The sequence below is a fragment of the Scyliorhinus canicula genome, chromosome 4 (assembly GCF_902713615.1).
Source record: "Scyliorhinus canicula chromosome 4, sScyCan1.1, whole genome shotgun sequence".
Taxonomy (NCBI): domain Eukaryota; kingdom Metazoa; phylum Chordata; class Chondrichthyes; order Carcharhiniformes; family Scyliorhinidae; genus Scyliorhinus; species Scyliorhinus canicula.
The window spans coordinates 190,021,723-190,040,057 of record NC_052149.1 but is presented as its reverse complement, the minus strand read 5'-3'; the positions used below and the strand labels follow the sequence as shown (position 1 = coordinate 190,040,057).

General features: G+C 46.1%; 1 protein-coding gene across 1 annotated transcript in view; it reads right to left on the bottom strand.

The window, feature by feature from the left end:
* LOC119965245 (A disintegrin and metalloproteinase with thrombospondin motifs 2-like) overlaps window positions 1-18,335 on the bottom strand; it is a 274,960-nt gene that overhangs the window by 12,016 nt on the left and 244,609 nt on the right. The window contains exons 15-18 of the mRNA XM_038795731.1: window positions 17,706-17,786; window positions 16,506-16,669; window positions 12,073-12,232; window positions 1,855-1,987 (exon numbers count right to left, since the gene is read on the bottom strand). Of these exons, the coding sequence (XP_038651659.1) occupies window positions 1,855-1,987; window positions 12,073-12,232; window positions 16,506-16,669; window positions 17,706-17,786 (538 nt within the window). The remainder of the gene's footprint in view (window positions 1-1,854; window positions 1,988-12,072; window positions 12,233-16,505; window positions 16,670-17,705; window positions 17,787-18,335) is intronic.

Here is an 18,335-nt window from a genome sequence, read left to right as displayed (position 1 = left end):
GAATGTCAAAGAGACTAAACAGTGCGAGCACCTCATGGGGAGAGAATCTAGTTCTCCATCTAACAGAGAGATAGGTCTGTTCCATCTGTGATCAGAGCCATGGAGGCCATCTAAAATTTAGAACCATGGCAGGTTGTAGATATTGTCCACTAAAAGAAACAGTTTTGTGCCTTTGTTGATGATTTCCCAGGTTTGGTCACCTGAGCAGTATTGTGTGGTAACTATTGACTGGATTTGACCTATAGAGTTACTATATATTGGACGTTGCTTGGGAAAAGGGATATCTCAGTGAGTTCAGGGAATGTGAGTCTATTTTAGGAACATGGGGTAATTTTAGCTGTTTAGTTATTCATATCCTTAAATGCCATAATGTATACTAGTCTTCTGTCATGTGCTTTTTCTTTTACTTTAATAAATATTCTTTATTAATTGTTTACACAATGACTGGACTGGTTCCTCACCGAGGTTGTATATTGTTTCCTCACATTATTCCAAACAAAAATACACTAATAAGTACCAGTGTTATCCTTCGGGGCTTTGAGACAGGTAGTAACAGTGGGGTTCTTAAAAAAATTGGGGGCTCTTGGCCAGGATTTTAAAAATCATAATTCCTTTTGGGTGTAGGGGATTTGTGTTTTTTTAAAAACGTAATGAGATTTACCAAATGGGAACGTGCTATTTAAAATAAGGAAACTGCAAAGTTGGCTGTTGCTCTAGCCAGGCATATTTGGAAGTAGACAATATAACCTTAGCAAATTTGAAAAGTGTACCTAAAGCTATACTGATGGAATTAGTAGGTAAATTGGATTTATGATCGTCTACAGAGGCTTAGAATACTGAAGCAATTGAAAGCAGAGCAACCATTTAATTATGCAAGCGATGTCAGACAGACCCAGTACTTTGAGAAGTGGGGAAATTTAATTAGCTAACATCTAATTACAAAGAGAAATAGAAATTACGAAATGAGAAATGCAATAAAGACACAAAGAGGGAGCATTCAAATGGAAGAAGGGGAAAGAGAGAGCTTTGGAAAGGTGGGAGTTCGCAATGGCAAAAAGAGAAAAGGATAAAGGGAGGGAACATCGAATTAAAATACCGCAAATTTCAGACAGAACAATAGAGCTGATAATTCAGAGGGGTTTACAGGGGTGGTGGGGAAGCACAGCTAGCTGGATGTCATTGGATTGCAGAACCAGGTTTAGAGCAGGGGGAAGAGTTTCACATGGGAAACCCGAAAATATTTTCCCTATGGGATATGTCAAGTCTCCTCGACAGGTTCTCTCCCTGGGAGTCAGTCTGATTGACAATCTTGGCTTTCCATCGGGAATGACGGACTGTGGAGAAGGATTCAGGAGTAGGTGTAATTTCCAGCGGGAAGGGGAGGTTGGGACCCAGTGGAGTATCCGATTCCCAATTCGGGGGGGGGGTCTTTATATGGAGGGGAGAGTATGGCGGTTAGGGGAAGCACTCCCGCACCTCCTGGCCCACAAGCAGTGTTGTAAAGGCAATTCCCTTCTCCACAAAGCTGACCTGAACCACCCCCACCCCCTTTCAGTTGCTGGGTTTAATAGCCCCCGGTTAGACATGAAACAGGTTTAAATGAGAGGCTGCCAGCCTCATTAAAGCATCTGAATTTGCAAGCTACCAGGAGGGAGCAGGTAAGCTGCAAAACACCATTAAACATGAAATGGATGGGTTTTGGTTGGCTTTTAAAAATGCTAACATCTCACTCCACCCCAACCCAAACATTTTGGGTGGATTAAAGTTCACTCCTACGTCTTCAGGTGATGTGGCCTAATGGAAGCACGTAATTAAGAAACAGAACAGAGGAGCTGGTTCTTTCTGTTCACTTACATCGGCTGGGAGCACTCGTGTAAGTTGCACATTCGACGGATTGGCTTTGGTTTTTTACTTGCATCACAGAAGCTGCGATGAATCATCTTGGCATCAGCCTTCCTGCGACAGCCGTATCTTGTAAACTGAGCACCTTCACAAAATCAATCACCTCTGTCAGAATAAAATCTTAAATACCTCATTTTCACACAACATCCATGGGTTCTTCTAGTTGCTTGGATTAAATATTGATTACCACCCAATTTAACTGGCAATGCAAACATAATGCCTAATAGCTGAGAAGCTGACATGTGCAGAGATAGAATGGTTATTGATCATGTCGAGCATTCATATTTATTGAGCATTATTTCATCTTGCAGTAGTAGCATTGCGACAATAATAATGCAAGCTTATTGAATCTTACCATTACAATGATCATTAAAGTTCACTAACATTTGATGATTTTGTGCATCACCTAGTAATGGAAAGTAAGGTTAATTTGAATTTCAGGCTTGGCTTTGGAAAGGCCACAGTTTGTGCCCTTTGCTTCTAAAGCATTAATATTAAAATCATGACATGCACTTCAAAATGATATCAGTTCTTCCTTGGCAAAAATAAACCTTTATGGAACAGTTAATCTATATCAAGGAACGATGGATTTTACCTTATCTATATCTATAAGGTCACCTGGATCCTCCATTCTAAGTTACAACCAGTAGCAGAAGGTCATTTAATACCATCTCCAATAAACCAGAATTAATCAGAGTCTTTGCTATTGCACCAGGAATCTCAATTCACAGATACTTAATTGACCAAGAACAGTTTATGGTTTGTTGTTGCGACTAGCACCACCTGTGGAAGTTATTTACAAATCATTCACTATTCATTGGTGAAATATACATGAAAGAACTCAGAGTCATGGGTCAGAGTCCAGTAGAGCGGGTAGAGTTATACAGCACAGTGGTTAGCACTGCTGCCTCAGAGCTCCAGGGACCCAGGACCAATCCCGGCCTTGGGTGACTGTGTGGGGCCTGCACATTATCCACGTGGTCTGCTTGGGTTTCCTCTGGGTGCTCCGGTTTCTTCCCACAGCCCAAAGATGTGCAGGTAAGGTGGATTGGCCATGCTAAATTTCCCTTAGTGTCAAAATATTTGCAGGTTAGGTGGGCTACGAGGATAAGGCGGGAGAGTGGGCCAAGGAGGGTGCTCTTTCATAGGGTTGGTGCAAAATTGATGGGCTGAATGGCCTCCTTCTGCATTGTAGGGATTCTATAGAAAGTTCCCATGGGAACGAGCAGGAGCATTTCAGTGTGCAGGAAGCAAAGTGTCAGTTTTCCAATGGCGGGATGAAAATTGGGAACTAAACTGGGCAGATGGTGATTTGAGTTGTAATGTCACTCGACTGGCAATCGAGAGGCCTAGGCTAATGTTTTGGGCAGACGGCGGCTGGTGGAATTTAAGTTCAATTAATAAATTTGGAATTGAAAGCTATTCTCTGTAATGGTGACCATAATGGGCAGCACGGTAGCATAGTGGTTAGCACAGTGGCTTCACAGCTCTAGGATCCCAGGTTCGATTCCCAGCTTGGGTCATTGTCTGTGTGGAGTCTGCACGTTCTCCCCGTGTCTGCGTGAGTTTCCTCCGGGTGCTCTGGTTTCCTCTCACAGTCCAAAGATATGCAGGTTAGGTGGATTGGCCATGCTAAATTGCCCTTAGGTTAGGTGGGGTTACTGGGTTACGGGGATAGGATGGAGGTGTGGGTTTAAGTGGGCTGGTATTTCCAAGAGCCAGTGCAGACTTGGCGGGCCGAATGGCCTCCTTCTGCACTGTAAATTCTATGAATCTATGAAACCATGACACTTATCATTAATTGTTGTAAAGGGAAGGAAGTCTGCTGTCCTAACCTGGCCTGGCCTACATGTGACTCCAGATCAAGAGCAATTTAGGGTGGGCAACAAATGCTGGCCCTTGCCAGTGACGCTCACATCTCATAAAATAATAAAATAATTAATTGGCAGCAGATTTAAGGCGGATCATGTTTCCCGACACCAAGAGGCGAGAACCTATTTTTAATACATTAGCATGTCATGCATGTTAAAACAGGTGGTCAGCGGATTCAACTGTATGTTTCTGATTAAACCAGCCGCAAACGAGAAACAAGTGCCTTCAAATTCATAACCTATTCAAGGTGGCATGCATCAGGCGAGATAGGTCTTCCTCCTAGTGGATTATTCGGAGTGACCTGGCGGAGAGAAGGCTGAGCTGTGACATTGAGTTTGGTAGGCAGTTGCTGTCCAGGGAGGCTGGGGCATGGCTGACATTGAAGGGGTCGGGTGGTGGCTGTCCAAAAGGAGGAAGGTCTGGTTGTGGAGGTCAAAAGGGTCGCTCAAGAGATAGGGAACATGATGACAAATGGAAGGTCAATCTCTACTGAAGGTAGCTCAAGCATGACAGAGGGAACATCAAGAGTGATTGAGGGCAAGTCAATGGTGACTTATTCCTTGTACCATCTACTGGGAATAGCATTTCTTTGTTACCTTATCTACACCTGTCTTATTCTTGTACAGTCGATAAAATCACTCCTCAATCTATTCTGCTCCAAGGAGAACAACTCCAGCTTTTCCAACTTAATTTTGTAGCTAAAATCCCTCATCCCTGGATCTCCTCTGCAGCCTGTCAAGGCCGCTCACATCTTTCCTAAAGTGTGGTGACCAAAACTGATGCAATACTCTAATCGTCGCCTTAACAGAGCGTTATATGTCTGCAGTATAACTCCCCTACTTCAAAAGCTAATTAGGCCCTGCCATTGCACGCATTCTTCCTCAGTTCCTGACTACTAATACAAGTTGATATCAGGTTGTAGACATTTTCATGTGATAGCATTTAATATTTAGATTTTTAAACTGAGTTCTTGAACTGCCATGGTGGGGTTTGAATTTACATTCTCTGTATTCCAAGTCCAAGTAACATAACCACTGCACAACCAGAGCATTTTGCCTCAGTTCAGGTAGATTGGCACGTTTTCTAAAAGATTGCGAAATGTTAGTATTATGAGACTGAACCTGATTGACTGGACAGGATATTCTGTGCACCCTACAGCGTATTTCATGGCGGCAGATGCGACTCACCATTGGCTGGTGGCTGGATCTTCTGGCCCACCAGGATTTCCTGTTCAATGAACCCCCCCCCCCCCCCCCCCCCCCCCCCCACCACCAGGATGGCTGAAGCTGGGGTGGACTATCAGCAGGACTAGAAGATCGCACCACAGGAATGGTGTAAAGGTCTTCCTGTTTAAACTGTGTTTGTTCCCTGTTTTCCCAATCCTTTAATTTTTTAATTACCATTTAGATCCATGGATTAGTAATGGACATGTTTCTTTAATGCAACCTGTATCTTTAACTCAAGCAGAAGCAATGGCCTCTATCTTGAAATCAGCAGGAAGGATCTGGAAGGCATCAGTGAAGACTCGCATTGACTTGGCCGGTGGCCAGTGAATTGGCTCAAATGCCTGTGCGCTGCCTAGTAGTCAGTGGTGATTGGTTCTGGTCCCACTGACAGGTTTCTCAGCGTTGTAAGGCTGGAGTTCATTTCACTTTCGATTCTGCAGGCTGGATGGAGGAAACTAATCAATTCGCTCCAGAAACATCCAGTTAGTTCTCACCACAAAGCCACTGTGAGAATCTGATAACTCTCCAGGGAAGGTTGATGTGAAGTAGAATCCAGAACCTGATAAATCTCTCTCTGCTAAAAAGGTTCATGTGAAGCAGAGACCAGATTATGATAACACTCTCTAAGAGAAGGTTGTTGTGAAGTCAGAGGCCTCTCCTGGCAAATATAAGATATACTGTTGAAATTCAAGGAAAATCACTGCGGGCCGTTGGCCAGAGACTTTAAAGCACACTCATACTGTGAAGGTGCTGCAAAGAACACATCATCTGAAGGAAGAACTCTTGCCTTTTGACGCTAATCTTTATTTTGTTACCCCTTTCCACCCCTCTGTGTTTGTCTGTCCTGTGTGTGGGGGTAGAGGGTGGGACAGTTAAAGGGGGCAGTAGATTAGCATGTTTGTTATCCAGCAGTAATTAATGCACATTCCATCTTTATTCATGTTAGACGTAAAAGAGTAATTGTGTTCCAGCTCATAAACCTGGTGACTGTAATTATTGGGCAGCTAAGGGCCAAATATTTCTGGAATTTTTAGAAGAATTATTGGTTAATTCCAGGAGGAGTGGGGCTTGAATTGACCGTGCACTTGCCCAGGGTGTTGTAACATACATTGGGGGCTCGAGTCCGAGTTTTTTGGAATGGTAGATGGCAAATTAGGGTTACAGTATAAATTAAAAAGAGACACCAGGTTTGTAGTAATATTACAGGATAGCTCTGGAAACTGCTTGGGGTTTTCTTAAGGTAGAAGACTTATCTCTGGTTTATTTAAAAGAGCTTTGCAAGGCCAAGCTAGTTGAACTGGTAGGTGTATGAAAAATAAAGGTACCGGCTCGAGTTAGGAAGGCAGAGATAATGGAAGCAATTTCTCAACATTTAAATTTGAAAGAGATGCTAGGAACACAGATGATGCAACATCAAGGATATTATCTGGTGGGGATGTAGAGCTGGAGAGAGTTTAGTTGCAGTTAGAGCATGAAAGGGAATTAAAAAGAATAGAAATGGAGCTGAGGCACAGAGAAAAAGGAAAAAGGAGATGAAGCAGAAATAATGGAGATGGAAATAAGGAGCGAGGAGAAGAAAGAGGAAAAAGAAAGAAAAAGAGAGAAGAAGAACAGAGTGAAATGGAGATGGAAATGAGGAAGTTGAAATTGGAGACAAACCTACAGTTTAAGGCGCTAGAAATGAGTGGGGAGTGGCCAGAGGGGTGTTTAATCCTAGAACGGAACCCAGTGGCGATATGTTTAAATTTATACAGGCCCTCCCAAATTTTGAAGAGAAGGAGGTAGAAAGCTTTTTGAAGGCTTATGAGAAAATAGCAACCCAAGTGGAATGGCCAAGAGAAACGTGGACATTACCCATGCAGGGTAAGCTGACGGGGCGGTCACAGGAATGGCTACTCTGGATGTATACGAATTAGTCCCCGAAGCATAAAGGCAAATGTTTTGGCATTTAAGGAGACAGCCAAGGCAGACTTATGCAGAATTTGAAAGGGTTAAGCAGAACAATTCTAATAGGTGGGTATGACCATTGGGAATTGAAACTACCTATGAGGCTCTCAGAGAGATCATCCTCTTAGAGGAATTTAAGAATTCCCTACATTCTATAGTAAGAACCCATGTTGAAGACCAGAGGTTGAAGACTGCTAGGCAAGCAGCAATTATGGCTGATGATTATGAGCTAATCCATAAATGTAAACCTTTGTTCCATCACCCCCATCATTTTCAAAAGGAAAGGAAGTGTGAGAGTGAAAGGAAGGCAGGTAGTCAAGATGCAGAATGGATAGCTGGGACTGCTGAGAGATCTCCTCCTCAGAACAGGGAGGAGGGTACTGAGGATGGAGGTGAGACTTGGAAGCCTAGGTATTACCATTGTAACAAGGTGGGGCACGTTCGTTCAGCATGTTGGAAGTTGCACGGAAAACCTGGGAACTTGTGGAGGTTCATAAGGAGGATTCCGAAAAGGGAACAAAAATGGAAGCTGGGATTCTCCGGTATCCGGCGGGCGGGCCATACTGGCGTCAAAGAATGGCGTGAACCACTCCGGCGTCGGACCGGCCGGAAGGTGCGGAATCCTCCAGGCCTTCGGGGGCTAGGCTGGCGCTGGACTGATTGTCGCCGCCCCAACCGGCGCCAAAGAGCCTCTGCAGCCGGCACGAGTTGGCGTATGCGCAGGAGCGCCAGCGTGTTCCCAGAACTACTGCCGTGATTCCTGCGCATGCGCAGGGGGTTTCTTCTCCGCGCCGGGCATGGCGAAGCTTTACAGTGGCCGGTGCGGAGGGAAAGAGTGCCTCCACGGCACAGGCTCGCCTGCAGATCGGTAGGCCCCGATCATGGGCCCGGCCACCGTGGTTCCCCCCCCCCCCCCCCCCCCACCCCCCAAACCGGGCCAGATGCCCCCCCCCCTCCCGAGGACTCCGCAGGCCACCCGCAGAGCCAGGTCCCGCCGGTAAGAACCTCGTGTAATTTATGGGCTGGCGGGACTGGCCGAAAACGGGCGGCCGCTCGGCTCATCGTGGAGTGGAGAATCACCGGCGGGGCCGCTACCAATGGCCCCCGACCTGCGCGATTCCAACCCCCGCCAAAAAACCGGCGCTGGAGAATTCTGCAACTGGCGTCGGGGCAGGATTCACGCCGCTCCCTGCAATTCTCCAGCCCAGCAGGGGGTCGGAGAACCCGCCCAGAGAATATTACATGGCAGACTGTAGCTTTGACTGGACTGAGGTAAACACTGTTGTGGGAGAAGGTGTGAGGAATGAGATAGATGAGAGATATGCTGGGTTTTTGTCTAAGGGGGAGGTCAACCCAATTTCCTCAACTGATGTAGCCAAACTCACAACAATTTTAAGAGAAACAGGTTACTCAAACTCTTGTATTGGGGAAGGATTTGGTTTCCCCTCCAGGGAGCTCAATAAAAGCGGAGGTATTAGTTAATGGGATAGATAGAAATTATATTTCAGTTCCATTGTATAAAGCACAATCAGAGTGTGGTTTGGTGCCAGGTCCAGTCATTGCTGGAGTGGTTAAGGAATTCCCAGTGGAAGGAATAGACATGCTTTTGGGGAATGATTTGGCAGGAGTGAAGGTTATAGCTTCACACATGATTATCGAGATTCTGATGAAGTACAGCAGATAACACATGATATGCCAACGGTAGGGCATGTGGGAGTAAGGGAAACTCATTGGGCAGTAAGTGACTCAAAGAAAGAAATGTTGACAGATGTAGATCACGTACCAAAGAACAGTGGTAGTGAACCAGATTCTGTGAATTCTAAGCACAAAGGTGCCGATAGGAATGAGGAGTCCAAATTTAATAGTAGTGACAGGGATAAGGGGCGGTATTCTCCAACCCCCCCGCAGGGTCGGAGTATCACCCGGGGCCAGCATAAATCCCGTCCCCGCCGTGGCCGGAATTCTCCGCCACCCGGGCATCGGCGTGCCCCCCATGGCGATTCTCCGGCCCGCGAAGGGCCGAAGTCCCGCCGCTGTCAGGCCTCTCCTGGCGCCATGGTTTAAACCACCTCTGTGCCGGTGAGATTGGCGGCGCGAGCGGGCCCCCTGGGTCCTGGGGGAGGCGCGGGGCGATCGGACCCCGGGGGGGTGCCCCCACAGTGGCCTGGCCCGCGATCGGGGCCCACCGATGGGCGGGCGGGCCAGTGCCGTGGGGGCACTCTTTTTCTTCCGCTGTCACAGCCTCCACCACGGCGGAGGCGGAAGAGACCCAGACGTCAGTGGCTGCTGATGCTCCGGCGCATGCGCGGACTCACGCCGACCGGCAAAGGCCTTTCGGCCAGCCCCGGCGCCAATCGACATTGCGCCAAAGGCCGTTGGCGCCAGTTTTGCAGCCAGTCAGCGGAGCGGGAGCCACTTCAGCACGGGCCTAGCTCCTAAAGGTGTGGAGAATTCCGCACCTTTGGGGAGGCCCGACGCCGGGACCCCCCGCCCCGCCGGGTAGGGGAGAATTTCGCCCAAGGAGTCAGACAAGAGTTTTGAATTCGATCTTAGTTCTGATTATGAGGTAATGATAAACAGCAACTACCTGTCACTAAATAATCTTCAATAACTGGCAAGTAATTCTTCCAAAGCTTGGTAAAGAAGACAGCAAATCGGAAGAAGAAAGTGACTAGAACTTTTCTAAAAGTAATTGGTTACTGCTTTTGTAGTAAACCCATTGCCATTCACTGCAGGTGGCAATATTTTACAGAGCATTTCTGCTTTGAAGTAAAGTACACATGTTAGCTAGGATGAGGACAGTAAGGACTGTGAAGTGATACCAAGCGAACGACCGGTTATCCCACGTCCTTTTCAAGGTCCACAGTGGCACTTTGAGATAAAAGAAGCAGATAGCAAGGGAGGTGAAATAATCAGTAATCAATTCTAGTTGAAAAATAAGAGGAAGGTGAATGGGGAACCATGCAGTGGTTCTGGACAATCAGGGAAGACTGACTACATTACATGAGGGACATAAAGAGACAGATGCAACAGAGACACTGAAAAGAGTACAGAAGGAGTTTTAGGGAAAGACCTGGGGATCTCTGTTAACTGATTATGATGTCGACATAAGAAACTTTGAACCATTAAAGCCACATTCCTCTCAATTAAAACCAAGGAGACTGGCTGTGTTAGAGGCTCAAACACAGTGCATGTTGCACATGTGGTAGAAACAAGCTTAGCCGCTGTCACCCAGTAGAGTTTGGGAGATCGACGGAACACCAAGTAGAGTTTTGGAGATCGACGGCCAAATTGGAGGACAAAGCGGTGCTGGCTGCCCCGGACCTTTCCAGACAATAATCCATATTCGTTTATAAAGAAAATTCTGGAGACTGCCTCAGTTAGAGACTGAAACACAATGCATGCTGAACATGTGGCAGAAACAAGCAAAGCTGCTGTGATCCACGGAATGCCAAGTAGAGTTTGAGAGATTGACAGCCAAGTTAGAGGAAGAACCAGTGGACTTTTTCAGACCATAATCCACTTGCGTTTATAGAGAAGTGTAAAACCAGGAACCCACGGTTATTCTGTTGGAGTTTACTATTACACAGATTTAATGTTAAAATTGTACATATTCCCGGAAAGGATAATGTGATTGCGGATACTTTGTCATACGTTTAAAAGTTGATTCATTACCAATGTGAAGACTGGGGAGGGGACTTGTATAATGGGGATGATTTAGATGGGCATGTGTTTGTGATTTTTGTCTTGCATACCTCATAATGAAAAGTCCATGCCCTGAAGTTTCATTCTTTTCGGAGAGAGGTATGCAAGGGTCCTCCTGTTTAAACCCTGTTTGTTCCCTGTTTTCTTTCTTTTATTTTTGCTATTACCATTTTGATCCATGGATGAGTAATGGACATGTGACTTTAATGCAGCTTGTATCTTTAACTTAAGAAGAGGCAATGGCCTGTATCTTGAAATCAAGCAGGAAGAAACCGGAAGGCATCAGTGAAAACTCGCTTTGATTAACTTAGCTGGTGGCCAATGAATTGGCTCAATTATTTGTGCCTTGCCCGGTGGCCAGCAGTGATTGGTTCTGGTCCCACTGATATGTTTCTCAGTGTCACAAGGCTGGAGTTCATTTCACTTTTGATTCTGCAGGCTGGATGGAGGAAACTAACCAACTCGCTCCAGAAACATCCAGTTAGTTCTCACCAAAAAGCCACTGTGAGAATCTGATAACTCTCCAGAAAAGGTTGATGTGAAGCAGACACCAGAATGTGATAACCTTATCGAAGAGCAGATTCATCAGCGGCCTCTCCTGGAACAGTTGTGAGTAAGATATACTGCTGAAATGCAAGAAAGATCATTATGGGCTGTAGCCCAGAGACTTCAAACCACACTAATAGTGTGAAGAAGATGAGGCAAATAACTCATCATCTGAAGCAAGAACTCTTACCTTTTGACCTTAATCCTTTTTTTAACCCCTTTCCACCCCTCTGTGTTTGACTGTCCTGTGTGTGTGAGGGTAGAGGGTGGGACAGTTAAAGGGAGGTTGTGGGTTAGCTTGCTTGTTATCCAGCTGTAATTATTGCACTTTAAAAAAATAAATAAACAGTAATTGTGTTTCAACTTACAAACCTGGTGACTGTAATTATTGGGCAGCTAAGGGCCAAAGACTTTGGGAATTTTTACAATAATTATTGATTGATTGACTTGTGTTATGGCTCCAGGACGAGTGGGCTGAAATTGGCCGCACACTTGCCCAAGGTGTTGTAACAACGGCCAGAAAATGAAGGCCATTATTTAGTTTTTCCGGCCGCTCCCGCCAGCTGGGTCTTCCAATCCTGCCGTTGGTGACCCCCCCCCCCCCCTCCACATTCCCCAGCGGTGGGTGGTGCTAAGAATGGGAAACTCCATCGACAGTGGCAGGACCGCAAGAATGATGGGCTGCCTCCAACACTGCAAAACACACACCACGGTGGGGAAGGAAATCCCACCATTAAAGTGTGATCAAAATTAGTATATGGTTAGGTGCTGGTCTGAAACTTCCCAAGAACATATTTATGATTTATTAATTATAACCAATAACCTGTTGGTTCACAGAAACTATATTCTTGTGTATTTTCCAGCTATGAGTTACCTCCTCCACACGGTTTGGAGCACTGAGACCATCTCTTCAAGGCCCACTCAAATGTAGCCATGTCTTCCTGTAAAACTTCATTAGTCATGGTGGCCAAGTAGTCTTCATGAATTGTGTACTTATAAGTCAGGGTGGATTTGGTATTATCACTTGGCATAATCTATTTTTAAAAAATCATAAAGATACACAAGTAATTCACATTCACAAAGCCTATTGCTGCAAATCGTCACATTTATGATGTAACAGGCAGTACACATGCACATTAACAATTACAATAAAAAATTAACTGATATAGACATGAGGGAATTATGCATTGGAACACCAACATGCCACTCAAATTGTGCTTCGTCCCTGATCAGAACAAGGAGAACCCGAGTACAAATGAAATCTCTCAATGGAAGGAAAAGCCCCCATACATGGTTTCATAGAAAATAGGAAAAGGTCTATTTCAACGCCATATTCTAGCTCCATACCCCTAGAAATAGACATTAAGTAACTTGCCCTCCACAGCCGTCTGTGTTAGAGAATTCCACCTACATGCTTCTTTTCAGTGATTAGGACACCCACATCCCTTCACACATCCACATTTCCCAATCTATCACCATTTAAACAATCACCATCTGCCACTTATGGATCCATTTATGCCTACTCTATGTTTTCTGTCTGTTAACCAATTCTCAATCCATGCCAATGTAATGCCCCCAATCCCTTGCACTTTAATTTCTGCATACTAACCACTTCCGTGCGACTTTATCAAGAGCTTTCTGAAAAATGCTCACATTTACAGGCAAAGATGAACTAATTAATAATTATTCATCACTGCAACTGTGTATAAAGGAGCAAGAATTTCATAAGCTGTACAAGGGCGGTTCAGATTAAAGAAGACCTTTTGGTCTATTTAAATATTTCCTTCCAGAAGACCAACCAAATAATGTTACCATTACAACACTTTTGTTAAAATAACAGTGCTGAGGCCTTGAAGCCAGTTAAAAATAAGGAGGAAAATTTCAAATGAAAGGCTTTCGGAAACTGGAAGTCAAGGTAGACTAGTGAGGGCAGAGGTGATGGATTCGCAGGACAGTATGCCCTACAGACAGTCCTTGGATTGATGAGAACACAATGGGTTCTTGAAAACCACTTCTTAAGTCAAAACATCGTAAGTTGGAACCGATTTCCCCGCAAGAAGAATTTCATACATGGGGAATGGTCGCTGAACCAAAATCCGATATCCTATTTTCACCAAAATAACCCAGAATTATGTACTCAATCCATTATGACAAAAGTGATACTGCAATAAATATAAGTTTTAAGAAATGTTTGGACACACAAAGATTCGCGAAGTAAAAATGCGTCAGAACAGCAACGGAGCATCGTGAGTCTGGGCGATGGGCAGCGCAGAAGATTGTGAATGTTTGAGCTTGCTCACTGGCATGGTGTCGTAAAGTCGAAACTTGCGATGTAAAGTCAAACCAGGATGTCAATTTATAAACGTCGTCAGTATCATTTATTGTAACTTGAATATCGTTAAGTCGAGGTCTGTCTGTACAATCTGTGATTACCAGAGTTTTAGATAAGCTAAATAAAGTTTATTAATGATCTGGAGATGCCAGTGTTTGACTGGGGTAGCACAATAAGAAGTCTTACAACACCAGGTTAAAGTCCATCAGGTTTGTTTTGAATCACTAGCTTTCGGCGCGCAGCTCCTTCTTCAGGTGAATGAAGAGGTGGGCTCCAGAAACACATATATAGACAAAGTCAATGATGCAAGACGATGCTTTGAATGAGAGTCTTTGCAGGTAATTAAGACTTTACAGGTCCAGACAGAGAGACTGGTGAGAGGGATAATCACAGGTTAAAGAGGTGTGAATTGTCTCAAGCCAGGACAGTTGGTAGGATTTCACAAGCCCAGGTCAGGGGGGGGGCGGGGGTGTGTGTGAATGTAATGCGACATGAATCCAAGGTCCGGGTTGAGGCAGTACATATGTGTGCGGAACTTGTCTATCAGTTTCTGCTCGGCCATTCTGCGTTGCTGTGCATCCTGAAGGCCGCCTTGCAGAACGCTTACCCGAAGATCAGAGGCTGAATGCTCTTATAGCCATTTATATGGCTGGTCGAGACAATTTCAATTTCTGGTCAATGGTAACTCCTAGGATGTTGATAGTGGGCGATTCAGAGATGGTAATGCCATTGAATGGCAAGGGATGATGGTTAGATTCTTTCTTGTTGGAGATAGTCATTGTCTGGCAGTTGCCCATCCTGAATATTAATTGCCACTTATTGGCCCAAGCCTGACTGCTTCAGTAACTGAGGAGTTAGGAATGGTACTGAGCATTGTGCAATCTTCAGCGAACATCCTCACTCCTTTTTTAAAAATAAATTTTGTGTGCCCAATTCATTTTTTCCAATTAAGGGGCAATTTAGCATGTTCAATCCACCTATCCTGCACATCTTTGGGTTGTGGGGGCGAAATCCATGCAAACACGGGGGGAACGTGCAAACTCCACACAAACAGTGACCTGGGACCCCGGCGCCATGAGGCCCAGAGCTAACCCACTGCGCCACGATGCTGCCCTTAACATCCTCACTCCTGACCTTAAATGATGGAGGGGCAGTCGTTAATGAATCATCTGCTGTCTGTGTGGAGTTTGCACATTCTCCCCGTGTTTGCATGGGTTTCGCCCCCACAACCCAAAGGTGGGCAGGTTAGGTGGATTGGCCATGCCAAATTGTCCCTTAATTGGAAAAATGAATTGGGTACTCTAAATTATTAAAAAATAAATAAATTAATTAATTAATCAACTGAAGATGATTGGACCTTGGACACCACTGTGCAGAGTATGTGCAGTGATGTCCTAGGACTGAGATTACCTCAACAATTACAACCATAACCACCTTCCTTTGTGGAAAGCTTTCCAACTGATTCCTGGTGACTTTGATTTTACCAGGGCTCCTTGATGGCACACTCTGTTAAATGCTACCTTGATGTGAAGGGCAGTGTCTCTCGCCTCCCTTCCAGAGTTCAGGGGCGAAATTCTCCGACCCCCCGCAGGGTCGGAGAATCGCCCGGGGCTGCCGAAAATCCCGCCCCCGCCGTGGCAGAAATTCTCCGCCACCAGGGAATTGCTGGGGCGGGAATCACGCCCCGCCGATCGGCGAGTCCCCTGCGTAGATTCTCCCTCCCCTGGGTTGGGCCGATGTCACGCCGCTGAGAGGCCAATCCCGCCGCTGTGGTTTGAACCACCTCTGGTGGCGGCGGGATCGGCGGCGCGAGCGGGCCCCGCGCCCCTCCCAGGATCCCGGGGAGTGCCCCCACGGTGGCCAGGCCAGCGATCGGGGCCCACCGATCGGCGGGCGGGCCAGTACCGTAGGAGCACTCTTTTTCTTCCGCCGCCGCCACGGCCTCCACCATGGCGGAGGCGGAAGAGAATCCCCCAGCGTGCATGCGCCAGTGGTGACGTCAGAGGCAGCGGACGCACTGGCGCATGCGCGAACCGGCGAAGGCCTTTCGACCAACCCCGGCGCCGAGCGGCAGGCGTCAAAGGCCGTTGGTGCCGGCGACTGGTGCCAACTACTCCGGCGCGGGCCTAGCCCCTCAATGTGAGGGCTTGGCCCCTAAAGGAGCGGAGAATTCTGCACCTTTGGGGAGGCCCGACGCCAGAGTGGTTGGCGCCACTCCACTACGCCGGGACCCCCCCGCCCCGCCGGGTAGGGGAGAATCCGCCCCAGCTCTTTTGTCCCAGTTTGAACAAAAGATGCAATGGGTTCAGGTGTTGAGTGGCCTTGGTGGAATCCAAATCAGTTATAGAAATACTTACAGGTCAAAGAAATACTTACTGAAGCAAGGGAGAGGCTAGAGTGTTGTTTTATTGGGCAGAGAAAGCAGCACTTCAGGTGATGGTGGAGTAAGGTAAATGGAAAAAGGCATGCTTTGGGGAATGGGAGAGCACAAGAAGATAGGCACAAAAATCTACGTCCTTGTCCCTGACTGCAACTCTCTGGTGCCACTGAAAGTGAATTGGGTTTTGGCTGGAACACTAAATTCTCCGTTTTCACTTGCAGTGGGTTGGCCAAGGCCACCCACCTGGGAGCGTACAAATAAATCACCAGCTGGCAAAAACAGTGGTCGTGTAAGGATTTCGGAGAAATATGAACAAATCAAAACTGCTTATATTCAAACTGTCTCGTGTTCAACTTTCTTTCTTTTTGTATTCCACATATCGTGGTTTTTCTGCCTCCAGCAATCTAATAAACAGCAGTGGGTCATCTTCAGAGTCTCTTCAGAGTTCTTGCCCTTTTTCACCTTTCCCAGATTTTGTCTCAATTCCTGTTTAGTGTCTACATTTGCTCCTGCTAGTAAGGATGTTACATTGTGTTAATGCCGCTAACCAAGTGTAATTGTGTCCATACCAGAAGTAACTGGAGTGTAATCTTACCAGTGCAACTATTCCGTCATGGAGGGGTCCAACAGTTTGCAAAGATTCCTTGTCATCATTGTTAGAATACTCCCATATCACCCCCATTTCAATGAAAGTTTTAGAATCAGGCAAATCATTCCCTCCATTCAAAATAAAATGTCCTGTGACTTGGTTCTTGATTACTTCGTAAATGAAACAAAATAATTATTAGAGTTTGTGTCAAGTAAGCGTCATAATTACATTAACTTCAAACCGCAAAATTAACTTCTCTAACATCAGGTAAATTTTAATACTAACTTTCACTAAAAATAGCATTTGAAATACTTTAAAAATATTAAACACAAAAAACACTGGGAAAATCCTCCTGCTGCGCTGTGAATCTTAAATAGAATGGTTTCTTTTGCTGATGTTGTAAATACCTATTAACACATTTCAAAGTGGAATCCTCCGCACTTCCGGGGGCTAGGCCGGCGCTAGAGGAGTTGGTGCCGCGCCAATTGGCGCCGAACGGCCGCCGCCGGCCAGCCCGAGTTGGCACATACGCAGGACTGCCGGCGTGTTCTGGCACATGCACAGAACCGCCGGCGTCTTTCCTGCGCATGCGCAGGGGGTTTCTTCTCTGTGCCGGCCATGGCGGACCCTTACTGAGGCCAGCGCGGAGGGAAAGAGTGCCCCCACGGCACAGGCCCGCCGCAGATTGGTTGGCCCTGATCACGTGCCAGGCCACCGTGGGGGCCCCCCTCGGGGCCGGATCCCCCCGCACCCCCCGAGGACCCCTCTAGACAGCCGACAAGCCAGGTCCCGCCGGGATGAACCATGTCTATTTCACGCCGGCGGGACCTGATGGCGGACCTGGTGGGTGGCTGCTCGGCCCATCGGGGCCCGGAGGTTTGCCGGGGGGCTGCTGCCAACGACCCCCGACCGACACTGTGCGATCCCCGCCCGAAAATCGCTGCCGGAGAATTCAGCAGCTGGCGTCGGAGCGACGGGGCGGGATTCACGCCGCCCCCCGGCGATTCTCCGACCCAGTGGGAGGGTCGGAGAATCCCACCCCTGTATTTTGCAAAGAACATTATAGTTGGGGAGAATTATGTTTAAATAAACATGGTCGATTCAAATTAGCTCTTCAAGCAGAATTGGTTTCCCTTATTACTTCTGGAATTCTTATGAGGTTTCATACTTAAGGTTCAGTTTGGGGAAGACTTAGGGTAGACTTACCAATGGAATGCGGAGATGCACTTATTTCCTGAATAGACAGATGTCTCGCTCCGGCTGGAATTTCAAACATCTTCACATAGCCTTTCAGATCAGAGGAAAATAGTAACCAAATATAATGTTAAAAGGTACGTCAAACATTTTATGTGAAATGACTTGTCTTAACATTCGAACAAAATACCAAAATTATCATTGAGGTGACAAGTGAACTGCCAATATCCTGGGGTTAATATTCTTCCGGGATATGGATGTGAAGTTGCCTTGTATTTTCTCCTTATCTTCAGTACAGTAATTACACCCTTGTTACACTGTAATTTGACCTAAAAGATTGCAGAAATTTTAAGCTTTGCAAATTTGGATCAATTTATATCCTTACTGCTCTAGTTTCAAGTTTTCTTAACGTTTTAATATTAAAAATTTTACACCTATCAGAGTCCTACAAGGCTAATTGACATAAATTCACTGTTCAAATATAGAGAGGTTTCCTTGCTTTATGCAGCCGGTGTAATCAGTTTAATCCTACACCCAAAGTAACTGCTCTGGCAGTACATAACAATTCAAATAGGCCTACACTAAGAGATGGTGTACTGAAGGGGCTCTTATTGATTTATTAACCCTTACTTCAAGTGTCAA